General features: G+C 44.9%; 1 protein-coding gene across 1 annotated transcript in view; it reads left to right on the plus strand.

Moving 5' to 3' along the window:
* Positions 1 to 27,301, plus strand: part of PRDM6 (PR/SET domain 6) — a 169,217-nt gene that overhangs the window by 109,206 nt on the left and 32,710 nt on the right. The window contains exons 4-6 of the mRNA XM_069745386.1: positions 10,029 to 10,156; positions 22,484 to 22,608; positions 22,737 to 23,079. Coding sequence (XP_069601487.1) covers positions 10,029 to 10,156; positions 22,484 to 22,608; positions 22,737 to 23,079 — 596 coding nt within the window. The remainder of the gene's footprint in view (positions 1 to 10,028; positions 10,157 to 22,483; positions 22,609 to 22,736; positions 23,080 to 27,301) is intronic.

The raw sequence follows: 27,301 nt of genomic DNA on the forward strand, positions 1-27,301 counted from the left end.
GACATCGATCCCAGCGTCTCGCTCAGTCTGACTCTGTGAGAAGAGTTACTGCTGCTTCTCCAGCTTCTGCCTTTAAAGCCTATACTGGTCAGCAGCGAGCGGACTTCTCTGGGACTAAGTCCTTATCTGCACACACTGAGCATGCCCAGGGCAAGATCTCCCGTTGGAGATCGAGGGTCATGTGCTCAGGCTCTGCGGCACATTCCATTGGTCCTCTTGGCAGGTCTTGGAAGGGCAAAAGTTCTATAGCCACTTCCTGTGCTGCAGCTATATAAACTGCGCATGACCGCACGGCCATGCGCTAGTATCAAGTCATATGTGCTTTGCGCCAGTGTGGTTAGCATAAGTGTGTTCAGGGACCCGGCTGAAATAAGCCCCTAGAATACCGGCACCTCCGGTGAGGAGATTGTATGAGTGTGTTCAGGGACCCGGCTGAAATAAGCCCCTAGAATACCGGCTTCTCCGGTGAGGAGATTGCGTGTTGCTTAACCACAGACTGCTATCAGCTTGGCAGTAAGCTTGTGCTCCTGTGAGGCTAACAGGGCGCAGTGCTTTCCTCTCGCGGCTGCTCTGTGAGGTAACAGAGCTAGTCTACACCGCCATATTGTGCCACCATTCACTAGCAGCAGGTTCTTCCTGCACGGTGGACCCCGGGCTGCGAACGCACCATTAATAATAAATATCTATTTCTACTCGGTGCGTTCCGCTAGCCCTAACATAATACTAGCGCCAGGGTCTGGCTAGTAAATGGCGGACGGTCAGCGTCTACAGCAGTACATCCAGCAGCTGGAGGGTAGGTTGGCGGCTCTCGAGCGCACAACCTCAGCTGTGGACGTTACTGCTGTCGCTGTTCAGGCTGCAAGTGCAGCTGCAGCCAGTTTGTCCGCTGCCACCCCTGCTCCGACCTTATCCCGTCTCCCGCTTCCAGACAAGTTTGCTGGTGACAGTAAGCTATGTCGGGGATTCGTGAGCCAGTGCTCCATACATCTCGAGCTGCTGGCTGCACGTTTTCCTACGGAACGGGCGAAAGTGGGATTCATTATATCTCTCTTGTCGGGCAGGGCGTTGGAGTGGGCAACGCCGCTTTGGGAACGTGGTGATCGTGTGGTACAGAGTGCTCCTATCTTCCTGGACGCTCTGAGGCAGGTCTTTCTGGGACCCCGTGTCACCCACGATACCGCGCTCCAATTGTTGGCAATTACTCAGGCTTCGTCCATGGTCAGCCAGTTTGCCATCCTATTCCGGACTCTAGCTTCTGAGCTGGAATGGCCGGATAAAGTCCTTATTCCGGTGTTCTGGAAAGGACTGGCAGATCATGTGAAGGACGCCTTGGCCACCAGGGAGATTCCCGCCACACTGGAGGAGCTTATTGCTATAGCTACCCGCATCGATCTCCGTTTTAACGAGCGGAGGTTGGAGCGGACCCAGTGTAGGCAGAGGTTTCGGCTGGCTCCCACCTTTGCCAAACCTCTAGAATCTCCTGTTATGGCGTCCGACTCCCATGAGGCCATGGAGGTTTCTCGAGCGGGACCTAGGTCTCAGACCGTTCGAGTACCTGTGGTATGTAAAAATTGCCAGCAACCGGGACATTACGCTAATAAATGTCCACGGCGGTCGGGAAAACGATCGCGTCTAGTGTCCATTGGAGGAGGTTCACTGGACACTGCGGCATTTTCCTCAAAATTGTCCTTTAAAGGGACAATCCTGTTAGGCACATCCACTCTTACAGTAGAGCTTTGTGTGGATTCAGGAGCAGAGGGAAATTTTATGTCTTCTGCTTTTGCTCTGCGCCACGCAATACCTCTGGTTATGCTTGCCAAACCAGTAACCGTTAGAGTGGTGAATGGGTCGACACTTCCATTACAGATCACACATCAGACTGTCCCTTTCACGTTAGCCATGTCCCCATCCCACCAGGAGATTATTTCCCTTCTTGTCCTTCCCGAGGGAATGGATGAGATTCTGCTGGGAATACCCTGGCTCCGTTTCCACTCCCCACATATTGAGTGGACCTCTGGGAGGATATTGGGTTGGAGTGAATCCTGTAAGGGCAGATGTGTGAAAGAGTGCGTTCAGGTTTCCACCACTGAGATACCCGCAGATCTCTCTACTCTCCCCAAATACTATTGGTCTTATGCAGACGTCTTCTCCAAAAAGGCCGCAGAGACCCTTCCGCCTCACCGTCCCTATGACTGTCCTATAGATCTCTTGCCTGGAGCAGAACCTCCTCGGGGACGTGTCTATCCCCTCTCTCTCCCGGAGACGGAGGCTATGTCCCAATACATCCAGGAGAATTTGGCAAGAGGATTTATTAGGAAGTCAGTGTCACCAGCAGGGGCAGGGTTCTTCTTCGTACAGAAGAAGAATGGAGAATTGCGTCCTTGCATAGACTACAGGGGTCTTAACGCCATCACCGTTAAGAATAAGTACCCGCTGCCCCTGATTTCTGAGCTTTTTGATAGGCTACGGGGAGCTAAGGTATTTACCAAATTAGACCTGCGGGGAGCTTATAACCTGATTCGCATTCGTGAGGGGGACGAATGGAAGACGGCGTTTAACACCAGAGATGGGCACTATGAGTATCTGGTGATGCCCTTCGGGCTCTGTAACGCCCCAGCCGTTTTCCAAGACTTTGTCAACGACATCTTCCGGGATATGCTTTCCACCTCGGTCGTAGTCTATCTGGATGATATTCTCATCTTCTCTCCAGATATTGACTCCCACCGGAGAGATGTTGGCAGAGTCTTCGACCTCTTACGGGCAAACTCTCTTTACGCAAAGTTGGAGAAGTGTGTGTTTGAGCAGGAGTCTTTACCTTTCCTGGGCTATATCATCTCTGCCCAGGGATTGGCTATGGATCCTGCCAAACTACAGGCTGTGATGGACTGGCAAGAACCTCATTCACTTAAAGCGGTGCAGCGCTTTATGGGGTTCATTAATTATTACCGCCAGTTCATTCCCCATTTCTCAACTTTGGTAGCTCCCTTGGTAGCCCTCACCAAGAAGGGAGCAAATCCCAAAGTGTGGTCTGAAGAGGTCTCCAGGGCCTTTTCTTCTACTAAGTCTCATTTTGCTAGCGCTCCCATCCTACATCGTCCCGATGTCGATAAGCCGTTTATAATGGAGGTGGATGCCTCTTCCGTTGGTGCTGGAGCAGTCCTCTTCCAAAAGGATGCTCAAGGTCGGAAGCATCCGTGCTTCTTCTTCTCCAAGACCTTCACACCAGCGGAGAGGAATTATTCCATCGGGGACAGGGAGTTGCTAGCGATGAAATTGGCTTTCTCTGAGTGGAGGCATCTCTTGGAGGGGGCTCGTTTTCCCTTTCAAGTATTTACAGACCACAAAAATTTGCTATATTTGCAAACAGCCCAGCGGCTAAATTCTCGCCAGGCCAGATGGTCTTTATTCTTCTCCCGATTCCACTTCACCCTCCATTATGTCGCTGGGGAGAAGAACATTCGAGCTGATGCTCTTTCTCGCTCTGTTGTGTCATCTGAGGAGGAGGAAGGGGAGCCTCGGCTTATTGTTCCTTCTGAGAGCTTGAGAACCGTGGCTCCGGTGTCGCTTGAGTCTGTGCCTCCGGGCAAGACTTTTGTGCCCATAAATTTGCGACCGGAGGTTCTCTCTTGGGCTCATTCCTCCAGGGTGGGTGGACACTTTGGGACAAAAAGGACATCTGAGCTGCTGGCGAGGACGTACTGGTGGCCGCATATGCTGCGAGATGTCAGAGATTACGTTCTGGCGTGTGTCTCATGCGCCAAAAATAAGTCTCCTCGACAACGGCCGTCTGGGTTACTCTATCCCTTGCTGGTGGCAGACAGGCCCTGGGAGATGGTCGGGATGGACTTTGTAGTGGGTTTGCCCAAGTCTCGCGGCTGTACCGTCATTTGGGTTATTACCGATCATTTCTCGAAAATGGTGCACTTGGTGCCGCTCCCACGGTTACCTTCTGCACGGGCCTTGGCAGCGTTGTTCATAAGACACATCTTCCGCCTACACGGCATGCCAGACAAAATTGTCAGTGACCGGGGTCCCCAGTTTGCGTCTCGGTTCTGGAGAGAGCTTTGTCGTCTTCTCAGCATTGAGTTAAATCTCTCTTCCGCATATCATCCCGAGACGAATGGGTTGGTAGAGAGGGCCAATCAGACTCTGGTCACATATCTACGACATTTTGTTTCTGCCAGGCAGGATGACTGGGCATCTTTATTACCATGGGCAGAGTTCGCCCTTAATAACGCTGTAGCCGACTCCACCGGTCAGACTCCTTTCCTCCTTAATTACGGCCAGCATCCGTGGGTTCCTGTGCCTATGCCCGTGTCCTCTGCTGACTCCAGGGTGGCAGACTGGGCAGTGGAGGCACGGGACATTTGGGACCGCACTCAGGATGCCATTCGGGCCTCGAAGGAGAGAATGGGGTCCTCCGCCGATGCACATCGGCGCCCTGCCCCGACCTTTGCTCCTGGCGACTTGGTGTGGCTCTCCGCCCGTAACATCAGGCTGCGAGTTGAGTCCACTAAATTTGCTCCTCGCTACTTGGGCCTATTCAAGGTCCTCGAGCAGGTTAATCCTGTGGTCTATCGTTTGGCCCTTCCGCCACACCTGGGTATCACCGACACCTTTCATGTGTCCCTCTTGAAACCCGTGTATATGTCCCGATTCTCCGAGTCATCTGCTGGGACATCGGGTTCGTCTTCGGACGATTATGAGGTGAACGCTATTTTGGGGTGCAAGGTAAAAAATTTTATTTGGTGGACTGGAAGGGTTATGGTCCCGAGGACAGGTCCTGGGAGCCTGTTGAGCACATTCGGGCTCCACAGCTCATTGCTGCCTTCGAACGTAGCGAGGCCCAAGGAGGGGGGGGCCCTAGGAGGGGGGGTAATGTTAGGAGTCGAGTTTCCTCTGCTGCACAGGGGGAATCTCGATCCATCTCCGCTGCGGTCTCCCATTCTCCTCCAGCCGCAGTGGAGTCTGCTCAGCAGGGACGTCGATCCCAGCGTCTCGCTCAGTCTGACTCTGTGAGAAGAGTTACTGCTGCTTCTCCAGCTTCTGCCTTTAAAGCCTATACTGGTCAGCAGCGAGCGGACTTCTCTGGGACTAAGTCCTTATCTGCACACACTGAGCATGCCCAGGGCAAGATCTCCCGTTGGAGATCGAGGGTCATGTGCTCAGGCTCTGCGGCACATTCCATTGGTCCTCTTGGCAGGTCTTGGAAGGGCAAAAGTTCTATAGCCACTTCCTGTGCTGCAGCTATATAAACTGCGCATGACCGCACGGCCATGCGCTAGTATCAAGTCATATGTGCTTTGCGCCAGTGTGGTTAGCATAAGTGTGTTCAGGGACCCGGCTGAAATAAGCCCCTAGAATACCGGCACCTCCGGTGAGGAGATTGTATGAGTGTGTTCAGGGACCCGGCTGAAATAAGCCCCTAGAATACCGGCTTCTCCGGTGAGGAGATTGCGTGTTGCTTAACCACAGACTGCTATCAGCTTGGCAGTAAGCTTGTGCTCCTGTGAGGCTAACAGGGCGCAGTGCTTTCCTCTCGCGGCTGCTCTGTGAGGTAACAGAGCTAGTCTACACCGCCATATTGTGCCACCATTCACTAGCAGCAGGTTCTTCCTGCACGGTAGACCCCGGGCTGCGAACGCACCATTAATAATAAATATCTATTTCTACTCGGTGCGTTCCGCTAGCCCTAACAACCTGTGCGGGAGAACATCGATAAGGGAGGAAAGGTAGTTCGTAACCATACTGGACAAATGCTGTCTCCTGTTACTTTGAATCGATGCAGTGGCAGAAAGTGGCTGGAAGATATATGAAAAAATACAAGGACTGTAGTACAATTTCAATTTCCCTACAATAATCTCAGGAAAAGTATGGCAGCAATAAAAAGGACTGCTGCACACAAAAGTGTGGACAAATAAACAAGATAACTGTGCAGAAAGGAGCAACAGGATTTTTGCTTCTAAAAAAGCAGTTGGTTTGCACAGCGGCGTGCAAACAGCAATGCAGCTATAAGGGAGCCTTGTAAGGCAGCCTAATAAGCTACAGAGCTGATGCACAAAAATATTAACTCCACTGTCCCTGCAAACAAATGGTGGTGTTGGACAGTGGAAATTCCTACAGCACAAGCAGTTTCGGGGCTTAATCTTCCCTCCCTAACTATATCCCTTCTTCTGTTGAAGTTGCAGCAACCTCTGCCTATGCTATGATCGGCAGAAGTAAGATGGCAGTCGGCGTGCACGCCCCTTTATAGCCCCTGTGACGCCGCAGAAAGCAAGCCAGTCACTGTCATGCCCTTCTCTAAGATGTTGAGAACCGAGACCTATGTCATCACGCTGCCCACACTCTGCGTCCTCCTTCATTGGCTGAAAAATGGTGCTGAAAGTGCCATACGAAACGCATCTGTGGCGCGAAGATCACCGACCTCATGGCCAATTCCACAGTAGGATCGGGTCGGGTTTCATGAAACCCGACTTTGCCGAAAGTCGGCGATTTTTGAATTTGTCCGATCCGTTTAGCTGAACCCTAATTTCAATGCATCATTGTAGGAAATCTTGGAAAACATCATCATTCTCAAGTTTATGCTATATTTCATGTCTTTGCCCTGTCCAATATATCCTTTGAAAGCATGTTCCTTCAATACAAAAACTAGTCACTTCACGGTAAGTCTAGTCATATACAGTAGGATACAGCCACACAATGCTGTTACTCAGGCATCAGGAAGGCCAATTAATAATCTGTAGACATTACTGACCAAATAATATAGCCAAGAATTGATATTGATTTAAGCTGCAAAACAAAGAATCCGTTCACTTTGGCAGGATCAGACCATATTCCCATCCATCATGATGAAATTCTGAAGGCGATAAATCCCTGCTGAAAGTGCCTTTCGCCATCTTACTCCTTTTCATATTGCATGCTTGTAGCGGAGGCATAAGAAATGTCTGCTGGCTGACAGAGCTCTTGTCTGGTCACTATGTGTATGGCCGGAAGATACTAAACTTGGCTTTCACTATATATTTAAGGATTTAAAGGTGAATGATTCTCCTTACAAAGAGTGCCAAGCCAGTGTAAAGAGACTTATAGGCTAAACAATGCTCCTCTGGAAATTGAAATATACAAATAGCCTCTTTAGAAGGAAAATAATTTTATCTCAGGTGCCACCTATTGGATGGAGCAATCCACAAGGTGACACTGAAGATAAAGTCCTCTTCCTTCTGAAGAGTCTTTAATAATAATAATAATAATAATAATAATAATAATCTTTATTTATATAGCGCCAACATATTCCGCAGCGCTTTACAGTTTAACAGTTTCAAACACAGCAGTCATAGGTAACAATGTTAACAATACAGTAATAAAGCAAAATAAGACAAAATAAGACGACCCTGCATATTTCTTTCTATATTCTATATTCTTTTTGCATATTATATAATTTGATAATGTTGATCATTGTATTATGGGACGCAATAGCCCAAGATGTGACCTTACATCAAATATTAACCAAGAATACTATCCTAGGACTATTTTCCTTCCTCTACTAATCTACCTGTACCTGATATTGCAATTGATCTGAGTGGTTCTACCTTAACTCTCAAGCAGCAGTTTGCTGTCTTGGGATCATATTTGACACAGAACTTCCCTTTATTCCCTATGTCCAATTGCATGTTACCTACATCTTAAAGACATCTCCAGAATCCAACCTTTTTAACGCAAAAATTCTTACTGTCACTTTTATTGATTCTTGCCTGGACTACTGCAACTCTCTACTGATCGGTCTCCCTCTTACCAAACTTTCTCATCTCCAGTCTGTCCTAAATATGGCAGCCATAGTTGTATTTCTGTCAAGCCCCTTCACCTATGCCTCCCCCATATGCCAGTCATTGCACTTGTTGCCTATCCATTACAGAATACAATATAAACTTATCTATCTCATCCACAATGAGCTGCTCAGTTCTGCACCACCCTAATTCCCTCCCTCATCTTTATCACCTTACCCATGCTCTCCATTCTGCAACTGATCTAAAGCCGCCGTCACACAAAGCGAGGTCGCTAGCGAGATCGCTGCTGAGTCACAAGTTTTGTGATGCAACAGCGACCTCAGTAGCGATCTCGCTATGTATGACACGTAGCAGCGACCAGGCCCCTGCTGTGAGATCGCTGGTCGTGTCGGAATGGCCTGGACCTTTTTTTGATCGTTGAGGTCCCGCTGGGTAGCACACATCGCTGTGTTTGACACCTTACCAACGACCGCGTTGACGACTCAGACACCGACACACAGGCGTGCATTTGCGTTGCCTTTTCCGCACCACTCCGCTCCGATTGGTGGTCGCTACTGCGTTCTGATTGGCGGTCATGCCTTCAACAGAAGGCGACATAGTAGCGCTTCCATCCTTTGTTCCTGACCGCGTGGTGGTTTGCAGATCGTTGTAGAGTTCTCCGGCCTGCGACTCCTCTTCAATTTATCTATTCTTCAACGGTTCTTCAGACACCTATACTTTGTGCACGGTAGGTATCGTTTGGGGTCTCAAATGCATTTTCATTTTTGGAGAACTCTACAATGATCTGCAAACCACCACGCGGTCAGGAACAAAGGATGGAAGCGCTACTATGTCCGCCTTCTGTTGAAGGCATGACCGCCAATCAGAACGCAGTAGCGACCACCAATCGGAGCGAAAGGACGGAAGGGCTATTGTGTCGCCTCAGGCAGCCAATCAGAACGCAGTAGCGACCACCAATCGGAACTGAATGGGCGCGGAAAAGGCAACGCAAATGCACGCCTGTGTGACCAGGACGTCCCTCATCGAGGTCTGAATCGTCAAAATAGCTGCCATGTGACAGGGTCACAACGACCAACGACATCGTTGTACAGGTCACTACAGGTCCCCGCATCGCTGCTGCGTCGTTGGGAAGATCTCACTGTTTGACATCTCACCAGCGACCACATAGCGACGCAGCAACGATACCTGACAGGTCGTATTGTTGTCGGGATCACTTTAGCGTCGCTTAGTGTGACGGGGCCTTAAGGCTAACTTCCTCCATAATCCGAACCTAGCAACTCTGTCTCCAAGATTTTTATCATGCTGCGCCAGTTTTAATAATATACTACGCTGGATGATCTGATTAATATCTAGCCCCCACATTTTAAGCGTGCTTTAAAAACTCATCTATTTGAACAGGCTTATGACTTCACTTCACCAATCTAACTTCCCTGTTCCCTCTTTCTAAATTTTCTTCAGAATCTGGTCCCTTTTATTCATTGTTCTCCTCACCTCAAGCACCCAATAGCACTTGGTAACTGTAGACAGGTAGTGGCTGATGATCGAATCATGCAGCTTATTTGAAATACCCTATTTATTACAATGATGGCTGGACTATACACGACAAGCACTTTTTATCTATTGTGTCAATCCTATTACCTTATAGATTGTAAGCTTGCGGCAGGGTGCTCACTCCTCCTGTGACTGTTCAACTATGTGTTACTTTGTGATGTCTTAATTATTTGAACATATTATTATAATTGTTATTACTGTAAGTTATGGGTTCCTGGCATTGTCTTTGGAAAATGTATGTGGTAAAAATTTCTAGAGTTTCACATCAACGAGACCTCTCTAAGTAAATATTCTCCAATAGGACAGAAATGTTTCTTTCACTTAGGTAGCTTTTTGGATCTCTTTGCCATTCATTCATGAATTCATCATTAACCCAAAGCTCTTGTCTGGCAGCTCATTACATAACCAGAATGCCAAAATATTGTGTGGGAAGACGAGGGACATCTGGGATGTTCTGTAAATGTGTTTAGTATACCAAAGATTGGACTGATAAGACAGGAGAAATTTATTCTTCATCACAGGGTGTTTCTCTCTAAAGTCAAACAACTCTCAAGATTCACACATAATCTGGTGACTAATGGCAGAGTACTAATTTCCTATAGGTGAAATATGGAGGCACTAGTGGCCTACTGGAAAATGATTGCTGACTTAATGGAGATAAATCATGTATTGAACAATAAACTTCTTCTCATTTAGATATATGATCAAGATGGGACACTACAGCACTTTATCGATGGAGGAGAACCCAGTAAGTCAAGCTGGATGAGGTACGTCCGATGCGCCAGGCACTGCGGGGAACAGAATTTGACAGTGGTTCAGTACAGGTAATGCGCTCCAATTTCTGAATTACATTCAATTCTATAATTCATTTTCAGAAAATAACATACTAGGATCACAGATGTATTCACTTAGGAAGGATCTAGGAATGAAAACAACGTATGTATTACACAGCATGTTTGCTAGACTTAAAAAAAACCCAGAAAAGCAGGTATAATTATGAGAACTGAAAAATTCATTTTGGTGGAATTTACATAATCTCCTTTGTTTGCTAGTTATACTTAACTGGGATATGTTCAGCGAAAGATTTAAGGAGTTACTTTAAAGTAAGTGTCCCATCTTTGGGGAGTCGAAATTGTAGGTGACCATGTGTAATGCCCATTCAAATGACGCCTTTAGAGGAAGGGTTGTCTTTCCTGTGGATATCTGATAACCAAGGTGCCCTTCTCTGCTTATTTGCTCTTTTATGGAGTTGTAGGAGGTAAACTATTGAAGTGAAGCTTTAAAACAATAGAATCAAGTTCATTTCAATATTTGCTCTGATTGTCATGGACCACCAAAAAGCATTATTTTAAGATATACCGTATATACTGGAGTATAAGCCGACCCGAGTATAAGCCGACCCCCCTAATTTTGCCACAAAAACTGGGAAAACTTATTGACTCGAGTATAAGCCTAGGGTGGAAATGCAGCAGCTACCGGTGAATTTCAATAATAAAAATAGATCATTATTTCCCCATAGCTGTGCCATATAGTGCTCTGCGCCGTTCATTATTGCCCTATAGCTCTGCCCCATATAGTGCTCTGCGCCGTTCATTATTGCCCTATAGCTGTGCCCCATATAGTGCTCTGCACCGTTCATTATTGCCCTATAGCTCTGCCCCATATAGTGCTCTGCGCCGTTCATTATTGCCCTATAGCTGTGCCCCATATAGTGCTCTGCGCCGTTCATTATTGCCCTATAGCTGTGCCCCATATAGTGCTCTGCACCGTTCATTATTGCCCTATAGCTGTGCCCCATATAGTGCTCTGCACCGTTCATTATTGCCCTATAGCTGTGCCCCATATAGTGCTCTGCACCGTTCATTATTGCCCTATAGCTGTGCAAAACACCTAAACAACAAGGATCCCTAAAATGTAACGTTTATTGAACCAATAATAAAAAATCTCTTAATCATGACACAAGTAAAAACGAATTAAATAGACAAATTATGTACCTATTAGGTCCTAGTAAGTCACTACGCTGAATCCTACCTGCCAGTGGAGGTTGGCACCCTAATTTTCTGCGGTAGGCGCCCCCACTCCGCGTCGACTCGACCCTCACAAGTCCCTAGAATTCCCTAAATAAGGAACCCTAGGAGATCCTAACAATATCCCTAAAGGAAAATCCTACCTGGCAGTGGGGGTAGGCACCCTAATTTGAAACGGTAGGCGCCCCCACTCCGCGTCGACTAACCCTAGGAACCCTACAAAGTCCCTAAATAGGGATAGAAATAAAGAAATGTACCCAAAAACTCCCCAAAAAACCCAAAAATAAAGAGAAACACACACAAAAAAAGGGAAAAAAAAAATATTAATAATAATAAAAAATAGAAAAAAAAAAATATATACAAAAAAATTAGACAATGTCTCATCCCTTAAGAGATACACCCAAATAGTCCAATATCGGGTATCTCTATAATATAGCACAAATATGCTCTTATATGTGTAAATGCCGAGATCTCAAAATGGGTAAATGAGATGATACTGTATGATTTTAATATTGTCCATATACAAAAAAGCGCTCATACAATATAATACATGGATGCTTATAGTGTGTATATCAAATGAAAAACACACTATTTACTGCATACTGACATGCACTATAACAAAAACCACCTCTACAGATAGTGGTCAAAATTATATGTCGAGACGTCTCAATGAGCCAGTGCATTATTAAAGAGACATGTATCACAAAGAAGAAAATGGGAATCAAATAGCACCTCAGGGTAAATAGCAAAGCACCTCAGGGTAAATAGATATCACCATGTATTGTACCTATCCCATTTAAAGTGCACATTGCAATAAGCATGATCTATCAAGTAGATAAAATCTTATAGACAAGTTATCTTAAGTGCATGCTGCAGTAATGTAACAGGCCGACCCCACAAGCCTGGGGCCCCCAGAGAGGCAATATATTCTCATACATGGAGGGACACAATCATCCCCCCCAAAAAAGCCATATCATTGATACTCATCTGCAGGCTTGCGGAGATGTCCGGCACAACTAGAATACCATTCGCATCAAGCGCTAGATAGCAATCTCCCCACAACAATGCCCGACGCGTTTCTCCCCCATCTATGTATAGTGGGGGTTCATCAGGGGTATATAGAGCTAATAGATAGCTGCATAAAATAGGAGCTGTGGACTTACCACGTGTCTCTCCTTAAATAGCAGTGCGAGCACATGTGGAGCACGCCGGCAACAGTTCCGTCCCCAGAGATGACCTCATCACACCGTGCCGCCTAGGTCAATGAAGCGCACAATGCGTGTCACCCACAATATCATGTCCACGCATGCGCAGAGTCAGATGTACAAAGGAGAAGCCGATATGTGTGCAATCATAGCCGGCGCCTGAAACCAGATGGATCTATTTATTGAGATCCATGAATCCTTCTGGCCTCAATGAACAGTTGACTTTTGCTAGTTTTATCTAGCCACCTATCAGGCCTTGTATAAATTTTGAACCACAGCCATGTATATTGATACAGAATGTAGTTATTTATCTTTTGTCTTAATTTTTGGACACTTAATTGTTTCATTTTTTCTCTTTTCATTCTTTGCTATGTTGTCCGTTTTTTGCTGTGGATACTTATTTGTTTATTATTACTTTTATCACACTACTTGGGAGACTTAACTATGTGTTAGATATTGAAGGATGCAATTTTTCTTCAATTTGTGTATATTACATCTATCAATACTGTATATTGTATGTACCCTTATAAATGCATCATATAATAAGATTCTAGTATGTATTTTGGGCCCCCGATAGTGGTGTGGCACTCTTTTAATACAGTTATGGTTATGCTCCAATATGAGTACGCTATAGTTATCCGGCTTGAGAGTTATTCATTAATGTGCCTCTCCATCATGTATGTGGGTCCGTCGGAGGCTTTTAGTTTATGCGCAGGCGCCTATCTCAGTGTGGTACGTATTGTACGTTCCACGGACTGGTCCGTCGCCTGCCGCTAGGTGGCTTTGTGACTGATTATCACGCCACTATGCTTCTGCGCAGGCGCCGGCTATGATTGCACACATATCGGCTTCTCCTTTGTACATCTGACTCTGCGCATGCGTGGACATGATATTGTCGGTGACACGCATTGTGCGCTTCATTGACCTAGGCGGCACGGTGTGATGAGGTCATCTCTGGGGACGGAACTGTTGCCGGCGTGCTCCACATGTGCTCGCACTGCTATTTAAGGAGAGACACGTGGTAAGTCCACAGCTCCTATTTTATGCAGCTATCTATTAGCTCTATATACCCCTGATGAACCCCCACTATACATAGATGGGGGAGAAACGCGTCGGGCATTGTTGTGGGGAGATTGCTATCTAGCGCTTGATGCGAATGGTATTCTAGTTGTGCCGGACATCTCCGCAAGCCTGCAGATGAGTATCAATGATATGGCTTTTTTTGGGGGGATGATTGTGTCCCTCCATGTATGAGAATATATTGCCTCTCTGGGGGCCCCAGGCTTGTGGGGTCGGCCTGTTACATTACTGCAGCATGCACTTAAGATAACTTGTCTATAAGATTTTATCTACTTGATAGATCATGCTTATTGCAATGTGCACTTTAAATGGGATAGGTACAATACATGGTGATATCTATTTACCCTGAGGTGCTTTGCTATTTACCCTGAGGTGCTATTTGATTCCCATTTTCTTCTTTGTGATACATGTCTCTTTAATAATGCACTGGCTCATTGAGACGTCTCGACATATAATTTTGACCACTATCTGTAGAGGTGGTTTTTGTTGTAGTGCATGTCAGTATGCAGTAAATAGTGTGTTTTTCATTTGATATACACACTATAAGCATCCATGTATTATATTGTATGAGCGCTTTTTTGTATATGGACAATATTAAAATCATACAGTATCATCTCATTTACCCATTTTGAGATCTCGGCATTTACACATATAAGAGCATATTTGTGCTATATTATAGAGATACCCGATATTGGACTATTTGGGTGTATCTCTTAAGGGATGAGACATTGTCTCATTTTTTTGTATATATATATTTTTTTTTTTCTATTTTTTATTATTATTAATATTTTTTTTTCCCTTTTTTTTGTGTGTTTCTCTTTATTTTTGGGTTTTTTGGGAGTTTTTGGGTACATTTCTTTATTTCTATCCCTATTTAGGGACTTTGTAGGGTTCCTAGGGTTAGTCGACGCGGAGTGGGGGCGCCTACCGTTTCAAATTAGGGTGCCTACCCCCACTGCCAGGTAGGATTTTCATTTAGGGATATTGTTAGGATCTCCTAGGGTTCCTTATTTAGGGAATTCTAGGGACTTGTGAGGGTCGAGTCGACGCGGAGTGGGGGCGCCTACCGCAGAAAATTAGGGTGCCAACCTCCACTGGCAGGTAGGATTCAGCGTAGTGACTTACTAGGACCTAATAGGTACATAATTTGTCTATTTAATTCGTTTTTACTTGTGTCATGATTGAGAGATTTTTTATTATTGGTTCAATAAACGTTATATTTTAGGGATCCTTGTTGTTTAGGTGTTTTGATTTTTGTAGGGTCCTTAGTTATCCCCTTTTTTGGTTTTGTTCCTATAGCTGTGCCCCATATAGTGCTCTGCACCGTTCATTATTGCCCTATAGCTCTGCCCCATATAGTGCTCTGCACCATTCATTATTGCCCTATAGCTCTGCCCCATATAGTGCTCTGCACCGTTCATTATTGCCCTATAGCTGTGCCCCATATAGTGCTCTGCGCCGTTCATTATTGCCCTATAGCTGTGCCCCATATAGTGCTCTGCGCCGTTCATTATTGCCCTATAGCTGTGCCCCATATAGTGCTCTGCGCCGTTCATTATTGCCCTATAGCTGTGCCCCATATAGTGCTCTTGCACCGTTCACATTGCCTCATAGAAAGCTCTGCCCCATATAGTGCTCTGCACCGTTCATATTGCCCCATAGAAAGCTCTGCCCCATATAGTGCTCTTGCACCTTTCATATTGCCCCATAGAAAGCTCTGCCCCATATAGTGCTCTTGCACCGTTCATATTGCCCCATAGAAAGCTCTGCCCCATATAGTGCTCTTGCACCGTTCATATTGCCCCATAGAAAGCTCTGCCCCATATAGTGCTCTTGCACCGTTCATATTGCCCCATAGAAAGCTCTGCCATTGTCGCTGCTGCAGTAAAAAAAAAACACATACTCACCTCTCTTGCTTGCAGCTCCCGGCGTCTCGTTCCGGTGTCTCGTCCCGGCGTCTCCGCTCTGACTGATCAGGCAGAGGGCGCCGCGCACACTATATGCGTTATCGCGCCCTCTGACCTGAACAGTCAGAGCGCAGAGACGCCGGGAAGATGGAGCGACGCCGGGAAGATGGAGCGGCGCCCGGCGGCTGGAACGTGGACAGGTGAATATTACATACTTACCTGGTCCTGGCGTCCGGCTCCTTCCCCCGGACAGCTGTCTTCGGTGCCGCAGCTTCTTCCTCTATCAGCGGTCACCGTTACCGCTGATTAGAGAAATGAATAGGCTGCTCCACCCCTATGGGAGGTGGAGCCGCCTATTCATTTCTCTAATGAGCGGTCACACGTGACCGCTGATAGAGGAAGAACTGCGGCACAGAAGACCATGGGACGGCAGGGGGAGCGCCAGGATCGCTGGGACTAGGTAAGTATGCCTCAGCGCCCTCTCCCCCTCACCCGCCGACCCCACCGCTGACCGTGACTCGAGTATAAGCCGAGAGGGGCACTTCCAGCCCAAGAATTTGGGCTGAAAATCTCGGCTTATACTCGAGTATATACGGTAACTAAATTGTTAAGTTAGTTTTAGCTGCAACTTATTTTTCTTCATTAAAGGGGACCTGTCACTTGTTTGGAAATATTGAATAAAATGGAATCCATCATGTAAAATAATGCTATTAACCTGCAGATATAGGGTTTATCTGCAGGTTAATAGCGTTCTGATACAGTGGGGTGCACATACTGAGAGCCCTGCTGACCGGAGGAAAAGAACTTTATTCCCCCGCCATGCTCTTTTGGTCACAGAGGTGGCGCTGGCACAGTTTAGTCACCCCTTTTGCGTAGGGAGCAGTGGCTGTAACCGCCCTCCCAGCTCTGACTGACAACCGGCTCTGATGCTGATCCTGCTATCAGTCAGTTTAGACGTTTAGCTCACCATGCCTTGGCAGCAGGAGGATAGGAACTCTGTTCCAAGCAGAGGAGACAGCGGGGCACAAATTTATGGCACTAGGTAGAATGACTTTGATGAGAAATGTAGTCACGTTTTAACTAATGCCAGGATAGTATATCTTTTTAAAGGGAACCTGTCACCCCGAAAATCGCGGGTGAGGTAAGCCCACCGGCATCAGGGGCTTATCTACAGCATTCTGTAATGCTGTAGATAAGCCCCCGATGCTACCTGAAAGAGGAGAAAAAGACATTAGATTATACTCACCCAGGGGCGGTCCCGCTGCTGGTCCGGTCGGATGGGTGTCTCTGGTTCGCTGCGGCGCCTCCCATCTTCATTCCAAGACATCCTCTTCTGATCTTCAGCCACGGCTCCGGCGCAGGCGTACTTTGTCTGCCCTGTTGAGGGCAGAACAAAGTACTACAGTGCGCAGGCCCCGGAAAGGTCAGAGAGGCCCGGCGCCTGCGCACTGCAGTACTTTGCTCTGCCCTCAACAGGGCAGACAAAGTACGCCTGCGCTGGAGTCGTGGCTGAAGATCAGAAGAGGATGTCTTGGAATGAAGATGGGAGGCGCCGCAGCGGACCAGAGACGCCCATCCGACCGGACCAGCAGCGGGACTGCCCCTGGGTGCGTATAATCTAACGTCTTTTTCTCCTCTTTCAGGTAACATCGGGGGCTTATCTACAGCATTACAGAATGCTGTAGATAAGCCCCTGATGCCGGTGGGCTTACCTCACCCTCGATTTTCGAGGTGACAGGTTCCCTTTAAAATTCACTTATGGAAAGCAGCAGAATGACTGGAAACCAGAAATAAGAAAATTAACCTCCAGCTCGAAACAATTACTGTAGTAATCAGTGCCTTGGTTGTAATAATGACTACTGTCCCATCCTGTGCATAAGGGCTCATACTCACTTGCAAGAAACTCAGATGAGTCTCGCACGTCAATACCCGGCACTGCACCCGGCACTCAGATCGGAGCAATAGCAATACATGCAGCTGCATGCTCCGCTCCTGAGTGCCGGGTATTGACATGCGAGACTCATCCGAGTTTCTCGCAAGTGAGTATGAGCCCTTATATGAACATCCTGGCATCGATTTGAATCATGAACATTGTGCTTGATTTCAGCCAAAAGAATTAAGTTTATTGGTGACTGTAGGTGTCGTGTCTCTGCCCAGATGACTAAAACCGTGCAAGGGTGGTAAAAGTTAACACACTGCGAATTTCCAGAAGAGAAGGGGGTGGGGGGATAGAATCCAAAGACAATCACAGGGTCCAAAATTGTGAAAAAATGTAAAATTGCTTTATTGTAATCATATGACAGGCAAGGATATGCGTGAACAAACATGTGCTAACACACAAACTGTATACTGGGGGCCACACTGGACCACACAGTGGACCACAGCATAATCCACAAAACAGTTGGATACACAGTAAAAGATATGGCGGTACAGTCCAAAATATAACATAAATATAAACAATTGGTCAAGTAAACTTAGGTCAGGAAACAGCATCTATACATCTAATGGCATCGTAGACTTCGCGTGGAATAGAGCCCAATGGTGTCCATAGAAGAGTTCATAGATGATAATGCTCATCTTTAGAGCTGTAATAAACATACATGGAAGACATGGGGTCCAGGTGGTTCGTGTGCCCACCCCAGAAGGACACGTTTGAAAAGATAATAATCCCCACGATATCTTGATGTGATGACAGTGAATTATTAGGCATTTTACAATGTTGGCATTTGGTTTTCATGTAGCTGTACATACAAAGCTCCATCCTGTGGGACATTGTATATAGAGAATATGCTGCAGTTATTTTGAGCTGTCAGCACAGCTTCAGTATAGTCAAGGTATGAGAAAAATAGATTTGAGGTTTTCGGCATTAAGGGGTACAGTATAAGTATAATAAGGGAGGCCTACGGGTAATCTAGACGAATGTCCCGAAACACACATAGGATTACTTTATTATTAGTCACTTAGTCAGACCTAAATTCTGGATGCTATTTTAAGTAGTAGTCATGTCTGTTAAGGAAACACGTAGTTACAAGCATGGAAAATAAAAACATTTACATGCATCAGACATTTTAATGGCAATTTTTACATCCAGATGAGATGTTAACAGCTCAATACAGTATGGTTTCAGTTGTTTCAGCTTTCAGAGCAATGAAGCATGAAAATTAAATAAACTCTGCTCAGTCACCAAAAGAGCGTAGAGCTTAGGAGTACAAACACTTAAGGCTTCAGCCTATTTCTGCATTGTCCAAAGTTGTCATTTTCACGAAAAGTCAGCTGGTTTGAATTGACTATGTTATGATGTCTAATATCTAAATGGAATTTTCTTCAAAGAACTGTGTGATTGATTGACCCTCGGTTGAACGTTTTGTTTTTATTTTGAGGCTGACAATAATGTCCGTTGGCATGTGTTCTACTTCAACAGCGTTAGGACGCCATGAAGCTATCTTTATGAGTCATCCAACCACAATACTAAATACATGTCAGCAAAGGAAATATTATCCGAAACGAGAAAAATCCCTTTGATGTACTTCAGCATGCAGAGAGTTGTGCGAGTTTTGGAAGCATTATCCGCTCGGAAGAAATGGTGTATGCTTACACTATTTTTCGGTCTACCCTCAGAGACCACCCATCGCCTGAAACACAGTTCTGCTCTTTCAGCAGCAAACTGTGTCATTTGGTTTTTTAGTACGCTCATTGCTACTCCGCTTTGTTTATTTTACGGAGAGCCAAAGTAAAAGATGAAATATTTGGAATGGTACAGCAAAGAGTAGACTTGATTTTTCTCAAGTTTTAGAACTTACTATTGGCTTTTTTTTTCTAATCTAGAAGAAAATGATTTTCGTCGCTGCAGGAAAAGTCAAGAAAATTGTAAATTATAGACGAGGTGGAGGTTTAAATGGGGAAAGCAAAACAGGCCGCATTGAGAGTTTCTGACAGATATTCATAGAAAGCTGTAGAAATGTTCTGCTTAGCCAGCAGTGCCCTCCTGAGACAACATGGCTGTAAATAGAGAGAATAACAAGATAAATGGAAGTTTTGCAGCTGCAAGTAAAATATTGAGGATCTGCACTTTTCTATTGATCTTTATGATTCTGTTGCCAAGAGCCAGTTTGTGGTGACAAAATAGGTTGACAAGAGCATATCTCACTACAGTGAAAAATGCAGGGAGGGATTCCCATATGTCGGCAGCGTTATTCTACAACCAAATTACTTTGTTACAGATAACTCGCACTGAAAAGTGATATTAAACTGTATTTAGATTTAGATTTTGCTTAGATTACAATTAGTGATGAGCGAGTATACTCGTTGCTCGGGTTTTCCCGAGCACGTTCGGGTAGTCTCCGAGTATTTGGTACTTCTCGGAGATTTAGTTTTTGTTGACGCAGCTGCTTGATTTACGGCTGCTAGCCAGCCTGAGTACATGTGGGGGTTGCCTGGTTGCCAGGGAATCCCCTCATGTATTCAAGCTGTCTATCGGCTGTAAATCATGCAGCTGAGGCAAGGAAAACTAAATCTCCGAGCAGTTACAAATACTCGGAGACCACCCGAGCGTGCTCGGGAAAACCCGAGCAACGAGTATACTCGCTCATCACTAAATACAATACATAACATGTCATGCTTCTATCTTTCAAAAACACGTGTTCATGGGTTGCGCCTGGTATGGCAGCTTAGTTCCATTGGAGGGAATAGGGCGAGTGCCAGGTGCAATTTGTGGACCAGTACGGCATTTCTTTAGAAGACAACAGCCATATTTTTAATCCTACACAACCCCTTTACGTATTTGCCATATCAAAGACGGTACACGGTCACTTGAGAATTTAGTCATGAAAGTGTTAGAAAAAATGGCATAACATATGAAAATCTTAAATGTTGCTTTTAATACTAGTTCAGCACATATGTCCTTTGTGTGTGTATGTGTGTGTGGGAACGAGCCCAACGAACGTGTGACAATGCGCAGTATGAAAGAGCCCTTACATTACATTGCGCAGCTATACATCATGAGCTGTAGACAATATAAATATATTAATAAAATTCCTTTGTCCTTTGTGGAGGTCTTGTATCATCATGAGCAATTGCTCATCAAATTAGCATTTTTAAGCAAGCTATTTTGCTTTGTTGTTAATAGCATTGATTATAGTGATTATAGACAGCGTGCAATGTTCTTCTATATTATTATTGTTATTATTATTATCAGTGGCATAACTTGAAGCTCATGAGCTACAATGTAAAATCCAACAGTGCCCCCAAGTATCATGGGTCTTTAATAGAACTGGTCTTCTCATATGGGCCAAAGGTATCTTTCGAGCCTTGTTAGTCTAGACTAGAGGACTAGACGGTGATCCCTGTACCCGCTATAGTTATGCCCATGATTATCATCAAATAGCTACTAATAGTTAACACATTAGAGGAGCTGAACCCAACAATTTCAGTCTGATTAGATGACATCTAATGTATATAGGGTAAATCCCAACTCTCCCCTAACAGTAGATTTGAGTTGGTTTTCAAAATGCCCAATCCTAATCATGGGGGACATAAGCCCCGGCCAGACATGTCTGGCAGCAGTCTACTCCAGTTTCCCCATACAGAATACATGCAAGCTAGGTTGAGACAAGAGTACATATGGATGGGGGTCAGGAGCAATTCATTTTCATAAGTTCCCAGTTTTTCTGTGTTTAATATCTCTTTTCAAGTATCCACAGTTTAAAGGGAATCTAGCAACAGCATGATGAGACTATGATTCCAGTGATGTACCACATACTGGGCTGTTTGCATTAGTTTTTATAAAACAATTGTTTTATGAGCAGCAGATTATCATAACAGGACAAGTTAACCTGCTGCCATTTAGTTTAACCCTGCCCACACCACTGATTGGCAGCTTTCTGAGTACACTGTGCGCAAGAAGAAAGCTGCCAATCAGTGTGGGGGATGCACTGAGCTCAGCTTTCAGAGAATTGCTAGATCTGCAGCAGATAAAACAGTGATTTTATAAAAATTACAACACACAGCCCAGTAAGTGACAGATCACTGGGATCAGGGTTTCTGCCCCTACATTATGCTGCTCTCAAATGAAGTATCAAAAACCTGGTGGTAGACACATTTTAAAATAAGCTGTCATATCTGTGTACTTTATGAGTAGCACAATTCCTGGCAATTACATGACTAATGTATAGAACTTTTTCACCAAGTTTCTCCTCTGAAAGCTCCATCTCTAGTTATCAGTTTTCCCTGAGCTGCTGGGTGTAGACTAGCTGCTATGATTTTTCCCATACATGGAGAAGAGCATGTCTTGCACCCCAATTTCATTGTAGCACACCCTCAGATGCAGCAACAATATGCAAGGCATTATACAGCTGCACTAAGCAGTGTAGCTGTGAATCAAGCACTGGGGTAAAATAAAATGTAAAAGAACCTCCAACAGTGTCTTTGTGAGTCTATCTAGCTTTGTTTCACTCCAACTACTACCTCCTCCATCCAACTCTCTATAGACTCCAGTGGGCAGCATCAAACCTAACCCTAAAACCAACACACAAGCTCTCTATACAGTATATGTGTTGTGACTGTGACACAGCCGCGACACATGCAGCTGCGGCTCCAATCAGCTGATCGGCCGGAGCGATCCAGGAAGCCGGGTTCCCTCTGCGCTATAGCTTGCCGAATAAGAGGGAACCCAAGCAAATTTGCTCATCTCCGCCTATTATGAAGCAGATTTTTGGTTGTATAGTGTCACATTTGAAGATAATGAAAATGTCTGGTGTAGAATTGTGTCGACTCGTCATTAAAAATATTATACTATTTTTTATTTTAATGGTCAAAATAGTATTATCTTTATTTTGATGATGTGTTTCCAGCAAAATAGCTTTTTTCTTCTGTTTTAGAAGTGATTGAAGGAAGTAAATAGATCAAGTATGATTGATTTTCTGTTATTTTACCAGATCAAGCATATTCTACAGAGCTTGTATTGACATTCCCCGGGGCACAGAACTATTGGTGTGGTACAATGACAGCTACACGTCGTTCTTTGGGATTCCATTACAATGCATCGCTCAGGATGAAAACTGTAAGACATTATTCATTTTGCTGTCATAGACTGGATGGTTTTCTCTTGAGTTCATTAGAAGATGATATTTTTGATAGTATTGTGTGACCGCTGTATTTTAACAATGAATAAAACCTTTTGTCTTGTAGTGAACGTCCCATCACCTGTTATTGAAGCCATGTCCAGACAAGACACGCTACAATCCTTCAACAAAAATGGCAAGTTGCCTTCTTCTACATTGCAGAGGTCCATAGTTTTTCCACAGACTCCATGCAATAGAAACTATTCTCTACTGGATAAATCTGGGCCTTTGGATACAGGATATAACCAGATTAATGCAAAAAATCAACGAGTTCTTGCCAGCCCAACCTCAACAAGCCAACTCAACTCAGAATTCAGTGACTGGCATCTATGGAAATGTGGACAATGCTTTAAGACTTTTACCCAAAGGATTCTACTACAGATGCACGTATGCACCCAGAATCCAGACAGGTAAAACAAAATGACATGAGTAATGTCATAAAGGTTACTTTAGCTGCAGTATTTTGGGATTAATGAGAGGCACTAACTGACATTTTAACCAAGAGTTAACTTTCTCACAACCCCGAAAGTGTATCAATGTGTCTAGGGTTCCTAGGATTTTGATGGGCACTTGCTTTGGTGTTACTCTTCAGATGTTAGGTTCCCTTATGCCAGAGAATTAAATTTAATTTCATTGAACAAATATAGCACAGTCTTTTAGGGTCTGCTAACAAGTCAAGGCCTAGAATTTTGAAGAATAGCGCCGCCATCTTACAACCTAATAGTAAATGGTAAGATTGAGAAACTCTGACCAATTGGTATGGAATATTTCACCAAAATAGGATTTTTCTTTTTGATTATAAATGTTTTGTAATTTGGTTCTCAGTAGTTTGATATTTTCCATTTTAATTGTTGAGATTAGTAACTTGGGCTACAGCATTAGGGTATCACATTGTGCCACTATTGTGCAGATTTGGATGTTTCACCCGCACTCAAATGACGTGACAGTAGTCCATATTGCGGCTCTTCTTTAAAAATGGGACCACTTCAATGACAGTTGAGCCAGGGATTAAATTTAGGGCACATTTAAAAGGAAATTGTAAGATAAAGGTAAAAATAAGGATAAAAATACTATAAAACATTGGGCATTAGGGCACATGAATGGAGGGTTAATATAATAACTTCCATTACAAAATCTTCATTTTCATTCAAATTAGTTGATGCAAAAATGAATACACCCCACATCAAAAACTACTACATCTAGTATTTTGTATGACCTCCATGATTTTTAAATGGGTTGTCAACTAGTAGGACAACCCATTCTTGATCACAATGTTTGGACCCTGTAAAATAATAAAGCTTATACTCACTTCCCGTGCTGGTGCTGTTCCCGCAGAGTTGGCACTTGCTCTCCTGGGGCTCTTGTGAGCTTGTTGTGACATGTGATACCAGTGCCCAATCAGCTCTGGCGTCTCTGTCCCGCATTCGGACAATTCGAACATGAAGAGGAAGTCCGGGCTACAGCTGATGTTGGACTTCCTCTTCATGCTCTATTCTACAGGAGGCGGGGACAGTAGCTCCAGCGCTGATTGGGGGCAGGTGTCATATGTCACAACAACAATGCGGGAGCCCCGGGAGAGCGAGTGCAGACCGCAGGAATGGCGCTAGCACAAGAGGTGAGTTCAAGTTTTATTATTTTAGTGGTGCCACTCGATGGGTATAACAAGAAGTTGACCAAGTAGTGGACAACTTCTTTAAGCACAGCACCAAATCTTATAGGCATAGAAGGAACAAGTTGGTGACATATTGCAGCATCTATCTTTTTCCATTCTTCAAGAATGAAATCTTTCAGAGTCTGGACACTGGATGGACAGTGATGCTCAACTTGTCTCTTCAGAATTCCCCATAGATGTTTGAATGGGTTCAGGTAAGGAGACATACTTGGCCACCGATCAAGAAGGAAAGAGGAACAGTGTCCATCAAGTGGGTTACTTGATAAAGACTGGTCGAAACGTTGTATTATGACAGAATTTTTTTTTTCCATTTTTTCACTTAGATTGGACTCTGTTCCTCTTTCCTTCTTGATTGCTGTATTTTCCAAGTTGATTCCTTGGACTGGGAGCCTGCGTCCACATAGTGAAATGCTGTCAGCTTTTTTTTTTTTTTTTAATACTTGGCCACTGAATCACTTTAAGATGTTCTTCTTCAGAAATTCAACAGAAGTGCTTTGGATCATTGTCATGTTGAAAAAGTGTATGTCTTCCAAGGCCATAGAGTGAGAGTATAATAATAATAGTTTTATTTATATAGCACCAATATATTCTGCAGCACAATTAATATAGTATGATCTTTTGTTTAGGTATAGAGCAGTACATCTATGAATTGAATACCATCAATAAAATGTAGCTCCCTAACACCAGAAGCAGTCATGCAGCCCCACATAAGGACATTGCAACCATGTTTTACTGTATGTGCAGCGCCCCCAGACACAGGGCCACAGGTTACTCGGTATCGGTCCTCTCAGTCTCAGTTCTGGGGTTGTCACGGTGGCTGGACCCAGTCCGTGACCCTGCTAAGGGGCGTCCAATAAAAGGGATGATGAAAGTCAGCTAAAGCTTCGTGACGCCACCTGTGGTGTTCGGCCAGGGAGACCAACGCTGCTTGGGGTCCACTGGGGTGATGTGATGGCAGCTAGATGGTATACCTTCCCACAGGTGAAGTGTGTCCCCAGGGCTTCCCGATAATGTAGATGGCGATGGTGTGAGGTGCAGTTAATAACAAGGACACAGGGTTGCAGTCTCTTTACCTCTTTACTGAAGACTTCAGGATCCTCAATCCAGAGCACTATCAACAGGGCTGTCTGAGACCGGCCGGTCCGAAGGCACATCCAGAGTTCCCTTTGCAGGTGGAAATCGTTGCCTACCACTAGCGCCTGTGTGTTGTAGTGCTTCCCTGCTGAGCATTCGGGATAGTCCTCACAACTTCTATTCTCGTTCGTTCCAGTTCTTTCTAGTTCTTTCTATTCTCCGTCCCCCAGGTTTGTTATGGCTAGGACGCACCCGTATGATGGGTAGGATCGGAGATCTTCCGGGACCCTAGAGATGCCCCTCTCCACGCATTGCCCCCTATGTCTGCTTAGGTGATGTAAGGTAGACAGCCAACCGATAATTAACTGTCCTGCGGTATTTGAAGTAAGGCATAAAGTCAGTTACTTCCTCGGTGTTCCGGGCACCGGCTACGCGCCTCAGTAGGATGTTGCCGTTCTCTGGGCACGACTCCTACTGGCTCTCCTTTGTGCTTGATCTCGTTTCTCACTGTCCACAATATCCTTCGCTTCGTGTCCTTTCTAAGGATACCGCCGCAAGGTAGTGCAGGCGCAGTTCCGTTTCGTTCTGTTCTTGTCGCTAGGTACCTGCCAGGTTCCCACACCTGACAGGGACCCCCCTGAATCTTCCCCGCAACACCACCTGCCACGGGATGTTGCCTGGACAAAACCCAGTCAGCTTCTCCCTAACTTCCTATCCAACCCCTAGTTTTACCAGTGTGAGGAGTGGCCTAATAAATAAAACCTTTTGCTCCCCCTAGTGGCCGGAGTGTGAAGTGTACTGTGTGCTGGTGATACCTGGTCAGATGAACTCCTTTAGTGCCATCAGACGTACCATCACTCCCCTTAGTGGCAGAGCGATACTACTGCAATGACCAGGTCTCTGGGGCGCTGCACTCCCCCCCCCCGGTTAAATCCAGTACTCCTGGACTGGGAAGAAGAACAACAATACATGTTAGCAAAAGTCATGCAAATTTTTGAAATGCAAGGAACAAATAAATATAACAATGCTTCCCTTTATGGGAGGTGAGAACACTTGAACATTACAAACAAAAACAAGGTTAAATATTTTAAATAACACTCTGACTATAAATAACTTCTGGTACCCAGCCGGGTATTCTACTAAGTGCAAATGCTAAACAATAATTTAACTTCTCCTTTGAGGGTGTATAGGCTGAACCCTCTAAAGGTTTACTATAAAATACTATAAGGCAAACTTAACTTTTTCTTTATTTTTTTGTAACTTCACAAATGCAGGACCGCCTAGCTCCTTGCCTAACCCTAACCCTAACCCTAACCCTAAGGAACCCTAACCCTAACCCTAACCCTAACCCTAACCACTGTTCCTCTGTCAGCGCAACTAACTATCTTTCTATGGTTCTCAGGAGGACTCTCTAACCCCTACGGGTTCACTATGTTGAAATTCGGCTTCCAACTTTTCCTGTCCTCAATCTCTAGTAACATTATTAACTTTTCCTAAATCTCAACATTATTAAAATTTTAACTTTCTTAAGGCAACATTATACTTCAGTGCAACACGTGAACATTCCCTTTAAGAGGGAACTAAGTCTCTTTGAGGTAGTGCAGATTCTCTCTATCTGCAAGTCCTTTGGAAAGCAAGACCTTCTATGCTGTATTCAGAAACAGTCTCTTCGCAAAGTCTTCTTTCTTTTGTAAAACCAGTAGAGGGCACCTTTAAGAAGGTGCAAACTATTTACAAAGCAGTTTGTGAATCATTCACCGTCCATGATTCGGCAGTCCTTTAAAACAGTGATAACTTTGTGCAAGGAAAAATGTAAAACAATAGGGATCCCGGGTCAACAAAGGGATCCCTTTAAGAAATAACCCTATACGGGTTTAAAGCAGCAA

The sequence above is a fragment of the Ranitomeya imitator genome, chromosome 1, assembly GCF_032444005.1.
Source record: "Ranitomeya imitator isolate aRanImi1 chromosome 1, aRanImi1.pri, whole genome shotgun sequence".
Taxonomy (NCBI): domain Eukaryota; kingdom Metazoa; phylum Chordata; class Amphibia; order Anura; family Dendrobatidae; genus Ranitomeya; species Ranitomeya imitator.